The sequence below is a fragment of the Drosophila willistoni genome, assembly GCF_018902025.1.
Source record: "Drosophila willistoni isolate 14030-0811.24 chromosome XL unlocalized genomic scaffold, UCI_dwil_1.1 Seg141, whole genome shotgun sequence".
NCBI classification, from domain to species: domain Eukaryota; kingdom Metazoa; phylum Arthropoda; class Insecta; order Diptera; family Drosophilidae; genus Drosophila; species Drosophila willistoni.
In genome coordinates, this window is record NW_025814052.1 from 13,533,018 (window position 1) to 13,550,502 (window position 17,485).

Here is a 17,485-nt window from a genome sequence, read left to right on the forward strand (position 1 = left end):
AAACGGGGAAAAAAAAGAAAAGCAAAAACACCAAGAGGGAAATATAAAAGAAAAAAACCAAATGAACCATCGTGTATGCCTCTGGCCATATGTGACCAAAACCGAGCGACAGCCTATTTTTGATTGATGTGGGGAAAGTCGAGCCAAAAGGAAAGTAATGGAGAATGGAGTGCAAAAAAAGGAAACATAAAAGCAAATAGAAACAGAAAACAAGAAAATCAACACACACACACACCCATACACACAAAATGGGGGAGCAAGTAATTAAAATACCAGGCAGTCAGGCAGTCAAATGGAGCGCAGTTGTTGTAGCCACATGTGACGCCACAAAACGGTTGCAAGTTCAAACATATTGATTGATTTTTAATTACACACACAAATACAGAGAGAGAGGGGCGGATGCTGCTTCAATTTCAATTAAATGGTTTTTTATTAAACGCATAAACAAATGCAAAAACTCCGACTCCCTGAGCTGGGTACTCAACCAATGTCCAGCATCCTAATGGGGCTTAAGGGCGCTGCCCCCGCCAATCGATTGGCAGCGCGTGGCGCATGTAATTGCCACGACGTCGCAGTCGACGCATGCAATTAGGGATTCAAAGAGAATGTAGTCGAGTTCAAGATGACCAGCAGGCAGAACAGAACCAAACAGAACTACAAAACTCCCTATGCAAAAAAAAGAGGGAAAAAATATTACGAGGCAACAACTTGCCGGAAGTGGAGCAGGAGCAGTCGACGGGACATTCGAACTCATTGCAATCAATGGTCTATTGTTGCTCCGCGTTCGCCAATTGAAAAATTGTCGAGAAGAAAAGACCGTCAGACAGGCAGCGCGTGCCAGTGTCCACATTTCGTATAATTCAAGAGTTTCGATAATTGAAAATTCTCATTGCAAGTTTTCAATGTCGTTAGATGTGCTTGCCACGGGGCAAGCGCTTAAAGTTTGAATTCAGTTAACAATTTGAATAAACTTTTAAATTTAACAACATTAAAACAACTCAAAATATGATGATCAATTAAATCTCAAGAATCAAGTCCAAGATAAAACCCTCATTTGAATTCCTTTCTTAAAGGAGTTTATAAGCAGGTGAAAGTCAAGAAAAACTATTTTAAAGTTATTAAGAGAAGAGTTCAATGTAAAGTCCTTGAGACTTTCTTAACTTTCTGAAAAACAGGAAAAATATCTATATAAATTTTCCGATCTCTAAGGTGTATAAAGGATTTTGCCAAGTTTAAGTTTGTCGAATTAACTTTAATGTACATATTAACAAAACTTTTTCATAATTTGCCGGACTATGTACATAGGAGATGGACTTAAGGGAAGAAGATTTTAATTTGAATTTTTCCATGATTTATAATTGTAAATTAAATTTTTTGTCTTGTTGACAAAAACAAAGCCAAAGGACACAGAGAAAGAGGGTGTGAGGTGAATATGGATTGAGAACAATTTGTGTTGTGCCTCCTCCTGCCGCGCCGTGTTTGGACTTTCATTGATAATTGCCGTCGAGGCGAGCAGCAAATCTGCCCCCGTAGACAATGACAATGACTACGAGGACAACAACAAAGTGAACGTAAATGTGGACTTTATTGAATCTGTACAATTTGCTGTCCATTGCTCCTCTCTCTCTCTCTTTTGGCTTGGCCCACCATTTTGTAATTTCAATTGTCTATGCAAACGAGCTTGAGTCACCCAAAATGGTCATTCCCACACCTATAGAGCGACTCCTGTTGACCATTAATGTAGCCAGCTCGTCTATTGTCTCACTTCTATCTCGTCGTCGTCGTCGTCTGCTCGAGCCAGATAAATTTCAATGAATTTTGTAATGCATATAGAACAGAACAGGACAACAGAGGATAGAAGAGTTGCTCTTATCCTCTCTTTCAGGCTACATTTCTTTGTTTATCTCTGTATATATATATATTTGTATTCACATTGACAATTAAAAGGGCTTCCCATTGTTGTTCCTGACCAGTAATATTAATGAATCTCTCCCTGACATCGTCATGGACACACTCCACACACACACACACACACACACACACACATACACAGACACACCATATCGTTTGGATTTCATTTCGTTTGGTTAATTGATTGCAATTTGCTGTATGTAAATGCAACGTTTTATTTATATTCCTTTTTTTTTTTGGTTTCACCCCTCCCTCTCCCTCTCCCTCTTGTTCGTTTCATTTTCGTGCAAATTGTGTGCAAATTTTGTGGTCACATGTGTTTGTTTCGCCCCATCTTTGTGTCTCGCATTGCCTCATTAGGCTCAATCAATCAATAAATAAATAAATTAATAATTATGGAAACTTTTGACACTTACCCCTTCCTCTTTACCCTGAAGCAAATGTACGGCACCGGAACGTTGTATACCCGGCAGAAACCACATGGGATGGGTCAATAGCAAACGCTCGACCAATCCCAGATCACAAGGCGGTGAATTGTCGCTGGAATCGCGGCTGCTCTCCTCGCTGGATGTTTCGCCTTCGGCCAAGATGCCGCCCTCCGATGCGAGAGATGTGCGTGACTGTAAGAGAGAAAAGTGCGAATGGAGAATGGAGATTATGAGAAACTTTCTACTATTTGCCCTGGGGACAATATGGTTAAATAGAGAGAGTAATCATGTAAAATTAAATCTACTCATTGTGGAAAGTTCTAGCAAATTCGTGGACTATTTGCTGAACTAGTGACATTTTCTTTATAATATTTAGCATTTAGATAATTAGTTAGCAGGACCAAAACACAATTTAGATATGCAAAACAACTCCTTAGCCTACTATGGGCATACTTGACCAAGTTACTTGCTAGTTACTAACTTACTTCAACTCCCTTTCTTTCTCTCTTCCTATGTTTTCTCTTAACCAGGCCTGTCAACTTGACATATAGCCCCAGGTCGAGCATCTCTCTCTCTCTCTCTCTCTCTCTCTCTCTCTCTCTCTCTCTCTCTCTCTCTCTCTCTCTCTCTCTCTCGGAGAAGACAAACGAATGTTGAGTGCAATTTCATGTTAGGAGCAAATATTAAACAAATTTTCTGTAGCGGCTTCCCCCGAAAAAAATAAAACCGAAAAAACTTTAAAGCAGCCTCGCCTACGGCATACATAGATAGACTGAGAGATGGATAGAGGCAAGGGTAGATGGACGGGGGGGGACAGCCGCTGGCTAGTAAACAAAGTAAAATGAAAAAAATAACAGCAAACATTTTACAACAGCCACGCCTACTTGCCATGTAGGCGTTTTTAATTGAAAATTGCCGTGAGCTGGCTTTTGAAGTTGTCTCTTCTACTCACTCGCTCTATCTTCATTTCCCCCCCAAACTCTCCAGCTCTCTCCCATTCACTCTGTGTGTGCGTGTGTATAGCATACTTTTAAGAGCCAACAAAAGTGCACGGTACAGAAGGCATGAGGGATGTTAATGATGACAACGATGATAATGATGATGATGATGATGGCTGCCTCAGCCAACATTTGCCAACTGTAAGCGATGCCAAAATTGATGCCAAGGCAAAATATTGTGAGATCCATCCATCCAGACAAAAAAAGTTGTCAAAGAGACGAAAATTTTTGGCCAATCCGAATAGAGAAGACACTTTCTCAATAAATATCTACATATTTTCCAAGTATATCAAATTTTTAATCATTTGCTAACTAAATAGTTTCAATATTAAAAAGCCAACAATTTAAAAATTGGTGTACTTTATTTTCCATCATCTCTGTGTTTCATTATTTTCGTGTGAAAACTTCTGAGTGCGTTGTCACTCTTTCTATTAGTCTAATGTATAAACGATGTAATTAAGTTGATGGGCGGTGGGCGTATTATACATTCCATATATCAACTTAATGAAAAATTCAAAAACATTAAATTAAATTCAATGGGTTTTCTCTTAAAAAAAAAAAAAAGGGTTCACAAAAACCAGTTGATGCAGTAGAGCAAAAAGTCGAGTGGTTGGTTGCTTTTTTTTGCCACTCGTTTTCATGATAGGCAAAAGGATATGCCCTGCTCTGGTTTTATGTCCTTTCTCTCTATATTCTCCATGTCTTCGTGTGGTAGCAAAAGGGTCGCTGGTTGCTGGTTGTTTAGTCCCCTTACCAACTAATTGAGTTATTTCTGCCTGACTGTCAAATTAGGTTGGCTCACCTTTTTGATTTGCTATATTCTTTTTATTTTTTCCCTGAGTTTTATGGAATGTAAATTTGATTTACGCTCCGCCGTTAGCAGTGAAAATTTTAATTTTTGATATCATTTATTAAACGGGTTCACTTCTGTTTTTTTGTTTGTCACATTAATCATACGCAGCGTTGACGACAATAGTAAAAGAAGGTTGCCAGAGAGAAACAGAGACACTGACACTGAGACAGAGATTCAAAGACAAAACGCAATGAAATGGAAATGGAAATGTTGCCTGTTTATTTGCCAAGCATTTAAATGCCAGTCACAAAAGTGTAGAAGACAAACCATAGAGAGAAGGGCCAGACAGATGATGGAAAACATAGAAAATGAAAGCAAAGAAATGGAAATATTAAATGACTGGAGAGAGAGAGAGAGAGAAAAAAAAGGGAAAATTGCGCAAATCTCTTGAAGAAATGTTTGAAATTTTTCAAACAGCAAAGCTCAACGCACAGCAGGCGGCACTCGGCACTCAGCACTCGGCACTTGGCAAGAATGTTGCAAAATTATGCTTAAATCAAAAATCACAGCAGCGGCAAAGCAAAGCAAAGCAAAAAGCGCGCGCTCACTGCAGGCGACCAGGACCAGGACCAGGACAGACCGCAGGGTAGAATCCTGGGCCAAAAGATGGGCCAACCCTTGCAAGCCTGTCTCTGTGTGTGTGAGGTAAATGCTGCGCATATTTTATACCCTGCATTAGGTCCTAAGTATTGCTTATTACATTGCGGACCCTTTTTTTTATGGCTGACAACTATTTGCAAGTTTGCTGTTCCTTTTTTTTTGTGCCTCTCTTTTTCTTTTTTTGTTGGTTTTCCTTCATTCTTTTCTTTTGTGTTTGTGGTGAAAGTGGGTAGAAAATTTTGGGCAATCTGTGTAAATTGTATTGCATTGATTTAGTCAAAGAAGATGCAATTTGTATTAATGATCCAAGATTATGATTTCATTTGGAATAGAAATCTGCCCAAACAGCTCAAATCTAAGACTTTTGAGAAGTTTCCAGCAATTTCCAAGTTGAAATATTGTAAAAGTTTTCCCAATTTTGACCAAACAAAGACCTTAAAACAGAAATTTTTAAATGAAAATGTTGTTTTAAATATTGAAAGAGGTCAAAATTTGAATGCAAGCAAAGAAATGCTTTGAGAACATAAATATTTTCAGCATTGCATAAGGTAATGGAATTGTTGTTTATTGATTTAAAATTAAGGATTTAAATTGAGAATCAAGTTAAAGAATTTCCGCTTCCATTTTGCTTTTATCTCTGCCTGTTTCGTAATCTCTCTTTCTGCCTTGCTCTCCATATAATGCGATACTTATTAAGTTAGCTCAAATATTATATCTATAGCTAGAAAACCGAGAGGGCGAAATCTTCCTTACTTATTTGTTTACAGATTTACCAACAACAGACAGAGAGAGAGAGAGAGAGAGAGAGAGAGAGAGAGAGAGAGAGAGGGAGGCGGGTGGAGGACAAAGGCATCTCTTCACATCTTCTAATAGCTTTATGTGTTGTGTTGTTTGTTTCCTGTTGCAACCCCCCAAAATAAAAAGAAAGCAACTTGTGAGTGGCCCAGGCTGCATTTTTGAGTAGTCCTGCCACCAAAACGAGGGTTGGACTCATGTGTATGCTCCATGGTATTTGATTTTGGGCTTGGCAGGGGGAGGGGTTGCATCTTTCCCAATGTTTAGAAGCGACTTTAAATTTAGTGTACATATGTATATTTGTCTGACAGCGCGGCCAGCCAAGCATAGAGACCAGACCAGACCAGACACTGCCAACTTTTGCCAACACTTTCACGGTCATGGGCCTGATCCTAGACCTTCTTGGAATTGGCATCAGCGGAAGCAGACGGCGATTGAGACGGGGTGAAAAAAAAGGAAAGAAAAGAAAAGAAAAGTTACTTGGCTTCCGTTCTGGCAGCTGCTGAAAATGAAATTCATTCTCAAGCAACAAGATAACTTCTCTCTCTCTCTCACTCAACTACCGTTTATTTACCTCTTGTTACAAAAAAAAAGAAATAGAGAGATATATTTATATGTATATATCGTCTGATTGTCTGAGCCTTGCGTGCTATTCGTATATTGGTATTGGCAACATTTCGCAATAAGCCAAATTCCCAGCCATTGACAAAATGCATTTGTTCCTTTTGCCATTTAATAAATTACACAACAAATTGCAGCACAAGGACCAAGGACAACGTCAACGACAAACCAAAACCCACACACACACACACACACACAAACACAACAACCGCACGGTGAATGGCGATTATTTATACGATGACGCCCAAAAGCAGGCAATAAATTGCTTCTTTTACTCTCAAATGCGACAAAATGCATCAAAAGGTGTGCGACAATTGTGTCTCTGTGTGTGTGAGTGTCACAGGTGAAAAGCAAATAAATTCAAACAATTGAAAGATTTATGATTTCTCTATAGTTTTGTGAGTACAATAAAAAACATTTAATTAAATCTATTTTTCCAGATTATTATCAATTAGATCGAAATCTAAATTAAAACTTTAAGAGATCATTGTATCTAAAACATATTTAAAGTTAAGTTTTTACTTATGAGTAGATAATTGGTTGCGAAACTTCACAATTAACGAAAGATATCTAATTTGAGTTTAGTTAATTTCCAGGAACTAGAAACAGCGAGAGTAAACTGTTTCTTTTCAAGCCTCAACTTCATATAAGTATGTAAGTAGATGAAATTTAAAACACTTTCGTTATAACAATGAAATATACTTACTTATCTACAAATTAAATCTATTCAAAATGTGTGTTTCAGGTCTATTGTATACAACAATTTATATAACTAATTAACTTTAATGTTCCGATTAATATTTGAAAATACAAAATGTATTAAATATTTGAAAGATTTCGCTGATCATCACCTGCAATATGATGCAAAGCAAAGAGTGCGAGAGGAGGTTCAAAAGTTTTTGATAAGCTCACATGTAATATGAGTCTGTAATGTGTGTGTGTGTGTGTGTGTGTGCACTCGAGACTGAATTATGACCTGACGCAGAGAGCGCAACAGAACGCCATGCAATGCGACACAGAACAGCAAAACAGAGAGGACATCAAGTTGCACGTAGCACGCCCCAGGGAAAGCAACGGCAAGGGGGGGGGACGTAAAGTTAAAAGATAAATAGCAGCCACGTAAAATGTTGTTGAATGTTTTTAAAAAACCATAAAAACCACAGAGAATTACATTTAATGGTAGCAACAGCAGGAACCAAACAGTCAGTACAAATAAAAACCGCAATGGCGAACAGCAGGCCAACAGACGGAGAGACAGACAGACAGACAGACAGACATAGAGATAGAGATAGATAGATACAGAATGTGTTTTGGGTGTTTTATTCTCTATGCATGTTTAGTGAAATTCAACAACAAGGCCTACTGAAAATTGGCAATGACTCGTTTCTGAGATGTTTCCTACTCAATTATCATCATCATTGTCACCTGAGGAAAGTCCAAGGCAAAGGCACACATACTTCATTAGAGCGAAAAAGCCACCGTAAAAGGTTTGGACAAGGCTATCTCTGACCAAGGACCTGATTGTTGCGGTTGTCACTCACAGTCACTCTCCCCCTTTCTATCTCACTCACACCGATGTACAGTCATGTCAAAGTACATTTAAGCCGCTGACAAAGCTTTCACTAATACTGCTGCAATTAGTCGACGTGTGTGCACCTGGGCAAACAGATGTCCAAAGGACAACGAAGAGGACACCAGGCAGCCACCGGACACTGGTCTTGGCCTGTTGTAGCTGCAGATTAGAGTCAAAGTTGTTTATAGACGTTGGGGGCTACAGGCAAAGTGCCAGCAGCAGCAGCAGCAGCATCATCCAGTCAGGGATAAAGCATAATGAAAGTAATAAAGTTGAACACAGCAGAAGGAGCAGGAGCAGCAGCAGCAGCATGTCCTCGAGATCAGAGGCTGACGATAAAAACTTTTTGTCCTGCCACCTTTCATCCTGCCATCATGTGTTGCATGTGTCTGTGGTTATGGCAACCCAAAAAGTCAGCTCGGCCAGACCATGGCAGACATTTTTATCGCCATCGGTTTATGTTGTTGTTGTTTTTATTGAATATTCATAAATGGCCAAAAAGCAGTAGCAGCATGAGTCGACTACTCTGTCTGAGAGCATTGAAATCAATATTTCATGTCGATGGTTTTGAAGAAGATGCAACAGGAAATGCAAGAAGCACACACAGAGGAGCAAATTAAAATGTCTGCCAGACTCGTTTTGTGGCTAGAGAAATTTCCGAGCAATTTTTGACATTGAACTTGTTGAAGTTTGGCAACATGGCCAAAGTGGCACACTCGTTATTGTTCAGATTATTAAGCAATTCATTTCGCCTGACTGACTATATGCATATGAGTAAGAAGAGAAAGAAAGAAAAAACTCAACTACTTAATTGACTTGTCAAACCGAAAATAAAAAGCAACAAAAGGACGCAAAGTACCAGTGTCTTTTAATGGAAAAAGGATTCACAGTTATTAAGTAATACGCACGAATGACTGCATATAAATAAGCCGAGACAAGGATAAAGAAGAAGCTGAATTTGTGTGTGTGTGTGAAATCATTTGATGCACACACTTACACACACACTAACACACCCATACAAAGGACATTGTCATTATTTGGCACGTACGTAACGAACGAAAAAAAGAACAACAAATTATGAATGAATGAATAAGTGAATGAGCCCAGAGAATATGAAGCCAAACTGAGGGTGAGAGTGAAGAAAGCTGCTGCTCTTGATGGCACATTGATGGCAGCTTTGGTAATTGGCACTTTGCTGCGAGTGGAGACAGCAATATACCACATCATCTCTCCTTCTCTCTCTCACACTAGCATGATGACAAAATGTGCATTATCGCTGGGAGTTCACTGAGCCCTGTGGCAATAAAATATATGACATAGGATCCTAAATTAAGTGGAAATGTAACATGTACATAGAATGTATATTCCTGACAGTTTTAATATACACATATACAATTTCTTTATGAGCATAATTTGATAACATTGAATGTAGAATTCATTTCTAGAAGTAAATCGATTCATGTTTGTTTTTTAAGGCATTTTTTGGACTGTTCTACAATCGCGTTTTGCATTTTTTTCGTAACTAACACTCACTACTCACATTTGTTGCTTTAAGTTAACTCGTTACTTTACTTTTTAGTCTACTCGTTAATCACTCTCTTCATAAATTAACAGTTATTCGACTCGCTATTCTAAAATCACGTTAGTAATTTCTTTGCATTATCCTTTTCACTCACTACTAATAGTCGTTACTTTAAGCGCTACTTATTGTTAGTTCAGTCTACTCGCTCGTCTACTCGTTACTCTTCTCATTAATGCTTATTATATCTACTCGCTGAGTAACTCGTTACTTTACTTTAGTCTACTCGTTAACCACTCTCTTCATAAATTAACAGTTATTCGACTCGCTATTCTAAAATCACGTTAGTAATTTCTTTGCATTATCCTATTCACTCGCTACTAATATTCGTTACTTTAAGCGCTACTTATTGTTAGTTCAGTCTACTCGCTCGTCTACTCGTTACTCTTCTAATTAATGCTTATTATATCAACTTGCTATTTTTATTGTTATTCTATTTGTTTCTATTTGTTACTCGTTACTCTTCTCATTAATGCTTATTATATCTACTCGCTATTTCTATTGTTATTCTATTTGTTTCTATTTGTTACTCGTTACTCTTCTAATTAATGCATTATCACAGATTACTTTACTTGTTACTTTTTCTGTGTTAGACAACTCGTTAGTCTTTTACTCTACTTCATTTACTTTACTTCTTAAACTCGTTACATCGTTACTTTTCACAAATCAAGAAATTCAGTTTCAGAGGATTTTCACAGGATTTGAAGTAACGTTCTACATTTAGTAACTTGCTTAACAAATTCGCCATCAAATCAATTAAAAAACATTGAATTATGTGTAAAGGTAAGTTCAAAGTAATTTTCTAACTCACCTGACTGAGCTCATCTCTCGAACGTCTTGCACATTGGGGCAAAAGGGCTTGCATATCATCCTCAAAAGCTCCGTCCGCATCATGTGCCGAATCCACATTGTCCTCTGCATCTGCATCGGTCTCTAGGCTCTCGGCATTCTTTTTGGTCGTCTCGTTAAGATTTGCCGGAGTCATTGAGTTGATATTATTATTATTGATATTTGATGGGCCATTTAATTTCTGATTGGCCTTGTTGAGGTTCGTTGAATGTTGTTGTTGTTGTTGTTGTGGGCATTTTTCTGATTGTTGCCCATTGTTATTGATGTTGTTGTTGTTGTTGTTGTTGTTGTTGTTGTGACAACTAACTGCTACAGGCAATGTTGTAGAAGTTTCCACAGTATTCGGTGTAGCAACCAATGGAGCCGTTGGCAGCGACGACGATTCACTTGCTCTGCACACACCGAGAAAGAGACAGATAAAGAAGAAGAAAATTACAAAATTAGTCACACACACAAGAAAATAGAGCAACAGCTTCCTGTATAAATCTTTTCTCATTCCCTCAAACCCATTACCTTCTTTATCGTCATTTGTGTCGTTAACAAACTGTCTCAGCTGTCAAAAGGTTAATTTGCCACACCATTATTTTTTTTTTTTTGTCTTACCCTTACCAAAGGGTATTATGTAGGTGTCACGTAGTTTGTAACGCATTGTGAGGACCCTGTATATTAACTATTTGTGTCTTATATTAACTAGTCATAACATTGGTCTTATTATTAATGGGCTAATGAAATATGTGTGTGTCATGATTTGCAGATATCTTATCCAAGTGTCTAAAAGGGTATACAAAAGTTTCATTTTTTCTATTTCTTTGGGTTCAGTTTAGTGTCTCCACAGGATATGATGGCACACAAACTGACACCCTGAAAAAGTGGCCAATTTTACGCCATTTTAACAATATTCCTAGAGGAATCTCCCAGCCAAGAATCCAAACCACCCACCCACCCATCTACACACACAAACACACACACACAAATGTTATTAATGAATTTGCCGCAGAAAGAAAGCAAAAGAAAAAAGAAAATATGTATAAAAGTTGGGGCATGTGCTTCCGTTTCCGTTTTTTTTCTCCTTTGCGTAGTCCATGACGGGGCCGTCTTCAAGGACATGCTGGAGTTTTGCTGTTGATGGATCGCAAGGAAAATAAAAAAGGAAAAACACAAAACAACAGAGAAAAAGTTCATAAAAGTGGCAGCATGCTCACCATATGACAACTTGTCAAACATTCTGACATAATCATGTCAAATTAACAACAACACAAGCCAAATGGGTAATGGCGGCAGGACAGGGGGAAGGGGGGTGCGTGGGGTCAGAGACCAGCAGTTGGGGTATAATAAAACACTTAAAGAAATTAGGCGGCAATGGGCTAACAAAAAACAAACAAACAAACAAAAGAAATATGTATGCAGACTTTCAAGGCCGAAACGCTCGAATGAATTTATGAACACTGAAAACAAGAATAAAAGTCATAGCATACTTTTTGGCTGCTTTAGGGCAATCTAGATTAAGTGAAAGCGATTGTAAATGAAGACTAGAGGGTGTAAGCGGTTTGCGTGGAAAGCGACCATTTGCCAATTATCAAATAAAGTGCCTGAGCCAAATTTATGTTTCTATTGCATACTTTTCACTGGTCTACTAAAGCTTAAAGACCAATATTTTCTCTAGCCAAGGCAATGCAATTAAGATATGGAAATAGAAATTGCAAATAGATAATGCAATCAATGTGTGTTTGCAGACTTAAAAACTTCATTTTATCTATTCGAATATTTGAAGATTTTATTTTGTTTTATGCACAGCAAAATGTAGTCAAGTCACAGAACAACCCGCCCAATGAATATTTACTCAACCAACGAACCAAGCAACAAGAAAAGGAACATCAACATCATTTTGTTGAATGGCATGTAAATCAAAGCAGAGAGAAAAAGCCTTCTTCCACATTCACACAGGAGGAGTGGGTAAAGGATGTCACACACACACACACATGTACATAGTCATGCGGGCTGTGTCCTGTCTCTGGGTTTCTGCATTGCGGTTTCAATTCTGTGCGTGTATTGGTGTGTGTGTGTGTGTGTGTGTATGCAAATTAGTTGTGACAGCTTTCAAAAAGTTCAACATAGTTGTCGATGGGTGTCCGGAATTCACCATCCATATAAGCCTTGACAGCTGAGCTCTTTGCCCCTAAATACGAAATGCGAGAAAGGGAGAGGGACTAAGAGAAGGCTTTGTCAGAGTTTGGTTTCGGGTTCGAGAGTGTTCAAAGTTCATAAACAACCAACACATCGAACGAGGGCATTGCATTTTGACGGCAAGTGCTAGGGTGACAGAGTGGGAAAGTGATAAGGAAGAGAATGTCTGTGCCCGTGGGGTATATATATGAGCAAAAGAACGTTTTTGATATGGTAATATGGCAATGGCAATGCGTGTATGGAATGTATGTTGGGAGCCATTATATTAAATTTTTGCAACTCCTGAAAAAAAGGAGCACGAGAGCAACTAACTCGTGTCAGCTCAGCTCAGTTGTCGTCGTCGTCGACGAGAGTGCCATAAAGTAGTAATACTAATTAAGTTGTGTATTATGCATGTGCAGCACAGTCAACAGCAACCGAAGCAGCAGCAGCATCTACATAGATGAAGATGGGATTGGAATTGGGTGTCAGACACTGTATGGGGTGCTTGTGGTTTTGCACTCAAGTTGAGTAAGCAATTGACATCGTTTAGTTCACAAAAAGGATTCTGTTAGTGAGAACAATAGATAGATGCAAATGCAATGAGAGTTTTGCCTTTGCCCGGCAGCAAAGTGTTTGTGGTAAGACAACCTGAAGAGAGTATGAAGAGATACTAGAAAAGTGACAATAACAATAAAAACAAATAACAAGAAGCTCTATAGATAAGAGGGGAAAATGAGGTCAATTGAGAATTTTGATTTAAAAACAACACTAGGCAACACTAGGCAAATATGTAGTGTTGATCAAGAAATTAAACATAAATTAGTGTTAATCAATGAAATGACGAAGCAGCAAAAACGGCGACTATATCACCCCTCTTTACGCATCCCAATTATAACAAAACAGACATAAACAGATACATTAAAAACCACTTCTCCAACCTAAATACACTACTTAATCAACAGACATCATGCTGGTACCAAGAGATAAACAGACATAACAAATACAATGTTGATGACTATCTTAAAAAACTAGAAATTTGCCAAATACCTAGAAAAACCCATATAAAACTTATAAGGCTACGACTAGGACATACGAGACTAACACACGAACAGCGATTCCTTCAAAATAGTCCCAACCACTGTAAATTCTGCAACACAAATTCTATTATGAATATAGAACATATCTTGAACACATGCACGGTGTTTCAAAGCTTTCGAAACCATATCCCAAACCAAAACCTTATCGCACTCCTATCCAACCCAACCCCTGAAAATCTAAAAGAAATTATAAAATACCTCAATCTAACCAATATTATGATCCTCTTATAAGATAAGCTAGCGTACAAAATAATATATTCTAGACTAAGAAAATTATATGAATTATATTAAAAGAATGAATATCTAAACTTAGCAGCTATGGCTGTCCCCCCTGTAGCTATAGATTTATCTATAAACTAACATTGTACATATAAATAAATAAATGAATAAATTACTATAAACTGAAGAAAGAGATAGAACATCTTAGAGGTAGTGATGTTCACTAAAAATTGTACAACACTGCTCGCCCAGTATTGAAAAACCAATTGCAACTCACCTGGCCTTGCCGTGATGTCCCTTGAATTGTGACACCTCAGCATATCGTCTGCCCAATGGCACTTCCTGTGGACTTAGCAGTGTATCGCTAGCTATCATTGGCCCTGTGGTTATGTCCTTAAGCAGCTGTGCTGCGTTAGGCAAATCATTACCGGCACCGGTTTTTAATTCATCATTATTCTGATTAAGATTGGCGAAATTTTTCAATTGCTCGCGCAGTGAATAGTCCACAGAGCTGGCACAGGAAGACGACGACGACGACGATGATGCGCATGATGATGATGGGGACTCTAAGGAGGAGGTGCAACTGGCTGCTGGTGAATGTAAAAGTAATTGCTGGTTCGGTGCATCATCATCCCGTTCACTCTCCGCATTGCCATTTTGTAAATCCTGATAGACGGCATCGTCGTCATGATGATCGGAAGATGAGCTTGAACTGGAATTCGATGAGCCTGTCGATGATTGATTACTTTGGCTAGTTGTATGGGATACACAGCTATCCATGCTGGCTATGCTATTGCGATTGCCATTCTCATTTGTTGAACTATCCATAGATGTGACCGATGTGGCAGAGACAACAATTGATGGTGAACCTGCTGTTGTTGTTGTTGTTGTTTCCATCTGTGGCACTATGATCAGTGAGGTGCGTTTCCTTAATGTCTCATCCTTGGCATTCATGTTCTGTTTGAGTGTCTTATCCGATTTAGTATAGACAATAACCTCTACTTTTGATGCATCATCATCATCGTGGCCCAATATGTTTGTTGTTGGTGCTGTCATTGTAGCGGTGGCAGTTCCTCCTCTTGTGTGTTCCGACATGCTGCAAAGTTTCGTTGATGGTTAAGAAATGGAGAAAAAGACAAGTGACAGAGCCGCAAGTACTACTACTGACACTTTCATGGAAAAACATTGTTGCTACCAAAAGTCTCTCTTTCTGTCTCTCTCTCTCTCTCTAATTGCATCACATCAAGACACCAGAGTACATACATATAGATGTCAATCAATTTTATTGATTTCGACATTTAATACCCGGCAAGATGCGTTGGTCGCAACCAACAACCACGACCCGACACATGTGTGGGTGAACCCCTCCTCTCCTTTAAGAGAAAAAGTATCGCATAACCAAACGACAGCCTATTCACTTCGATGCATGAATTTTAATTTAACGATCATGTTTGAAGCTTTCAAAATGTTATTACTAATAAAACCAGGCAAAGAGTCAATGGCCAATGGTAAGAGGAGAGCAAGTTCCGGTTGTATTATATAACTTCTCCTTCTGCTACACCATTTCCCCCATCCACTCACTGTCACATTGCAAATTGATAGCGTTGGCAACACCTGACAACTGTTTGAGTCCTCTTTTAAGGCCCTACCAAAGAGAGTCCTTTGGCTTTAACATAAAAGGCTTTTGCCTTATGAGAAGAAATCAATCGATTATCTGAAACTAACTTATTATTATAAAATTAAAGAATTCTCTATCATATGGGGTTGGAAATAATGTTTTTCATTAACTTTATGTTTCTTTCTGCTTGAAATTCCCAAACAATTGCGGCCAAAAGGCCATTAGAAGTCTTTTTCTGAGGTCGAAATGCGCTTTCCTGTCCTAGAGTGTGTATTACACTTGTCATTCTCAATGGAATATCCGATGGATGTGAGACTAAGTGACTGACTGGATGAGTATCAGTTTCATTCTGTTGAAAACAAAGTATAAAAAAGAAAAATTATGAATTCATTTCTCTTTTTTTTTTTTCCTTCAAGATGTTTTTTATAAGCATCATTTGAGTTTGCCCTCAAAAGGAAGTAAAAATAATGGCAAAAGGTGGCCCATATGGGAAACCCATTGAATGCCAATGCATTTTCTAATGTCACACACACACACACATGTACACACACACAATCTCAATATAAAGAACATAGAAGCTGGTTATGTAAACAATTTCATGTGATAAGCAATTATAAACATTTGCCACTGTGTGTGCAATGTTTTGTGTTTTGTTTTGACATCAAAAGAAATTGAAAAGAAACCCCAGTAGAAATAATAATAATAATAATAAAAATAACAAGAGAGGCTAAAAAAAGTTGAAGAAACGATTTGAAAAGTACCCTAGACTCAAATTGAAGTCAAAGCTGAATTTATTGAATTTTACATCACATTCTTTTTCATTGAGTGACCAAGCTACATATATGCTCTCCAACTCTTTAAGCCCTGGACTTGCAGGGTATTCATATAACAAAATCTAAAACGAACCAAAGTGGGTTTCATTTTATATTTTTTTTTTTTTTGCTTCGTTGTGGTCGAGTGAATTTTTAATTTATTTATTTGTTATTCGAGGCCCACATCACATCACATCCCATCACATCACATAAGTGAAGTGAACAGCCTATATATGTACATATATATTTTCTGATTCTAATAAGTACATACATACATACATATGTATGTGGAGTAGGTAGCGGCAATTGTTTTTGTTTTGTTTTTGTTTTATTTTTATGGCAAATTTGAATGATATTAGCCGACTCTTTGAGTTTCTTAGAATTCGCCAAGAGATTTCCTAAACAATTTGCCCACAAAAATTATGACACATACAGGAAATTGACATTGTTTTAATATTGACTTGAAACTGGGATTCACGAAGTTTAGAAAACAGATAAATAACATATTAAACTAAGAACTAAACGAAGTTTAACTCTGGTAACATGTGTTTAGTTACACTCTCGTATTACTCAGATTGTAATCAAACAGAAAATTAAGATATTTAAGGACAATTTAAAAAAGTAAGTTAAATTATAAGAAGTCTATTATAAGTCTTGAAGTTAAATTATTAGAATTCCTTCTGTTGTTAGTTCAAAATACTTGAGTAATGCCATTAAGTCATATTAACTTTTTTTGCGGCACCTTTTTTGGAGTATAAAGCGTTTAAGTAGCCAATTGAACCGATAATGGCATGAGAGATGCGAGGGCTGGCCATAAACCTAGATACGTTTATGGTGGGCGGGGATGAAGACAGGTAGAGAACATTGTTTATTACTTTCAGTCACTGACAGACGACCATTCGCCACTTTGCATGGCTTGAATGGCCTTGAAATCGAGCGCTTACTATATATAAACAATTGGCCAATATGATACTGCCGCCCCTTCCCCCCACCCCCAACACACCTTGGAAGAAGATTTGTTGCCAGACTCAATCCAAACGCCCAGACGTTGATGTAGACACAGTGTCGTTCTAGAAAAACAACTAGCCCAAGTTTGGTTGGCAATTTGTTGACAATTGCGTTTCACACTTTGCATAATAATCAGTGATAGAACCAAGAGGAAAACAGAGAGAGAGAGACAGAGAGAGAGAGACAGAAAGAAAGACAAACAGATATATATATACATATATTTACAGTTCAGACAACAAAAAGAATGAGAAGGCCAAATCGTACAAGAAATACAAAAATGCAAAAATGTCTCCAAATATATTTCGCAATATTTTGACTTTACAGAGAATTTTGACTTATAATCAGATGAGAAAATGAG

The 17,485-nt window shown here is 37.9% G+C and overlaps 1 protein-coding gene across 5 annotated transcripts in view; it reads right to left on the bottom strand.

Moving 5' to 3' along the window:
- Positions 1–17,485, bottom strand: part of LOC6641409 (protein sprint) — an 80,946-nt gene that overhangs the window by 14,519 nt on the left and 48,942 nt on the right. For 3 of the 5 annotated variants that reach the window (XM_023175374.2, XM_023175376.2, XM_023175377.2), the window contains 3 exons: positions 13,967–14,785; positions 10,170–10,599; positions 2,328–2,531 (listed from right to left, as the gene is read on the bottom strand). In XM_023175374.2, the coding sequence (XP_023031142.2) occupies positions 2,328–2,531; positions 10,170–10,599; positions 13,967–14,785 (1,453 nt within the window). The remainder of the gene's footprint in view (positions 1–2,327; positions 2,532–10,169; positions 10,600–13,966; positions 14,786–17,485) is intronic. The other 2 variants (XM_002064280.4, XM_023175378.2) reach the window with 1 other exon arrangement.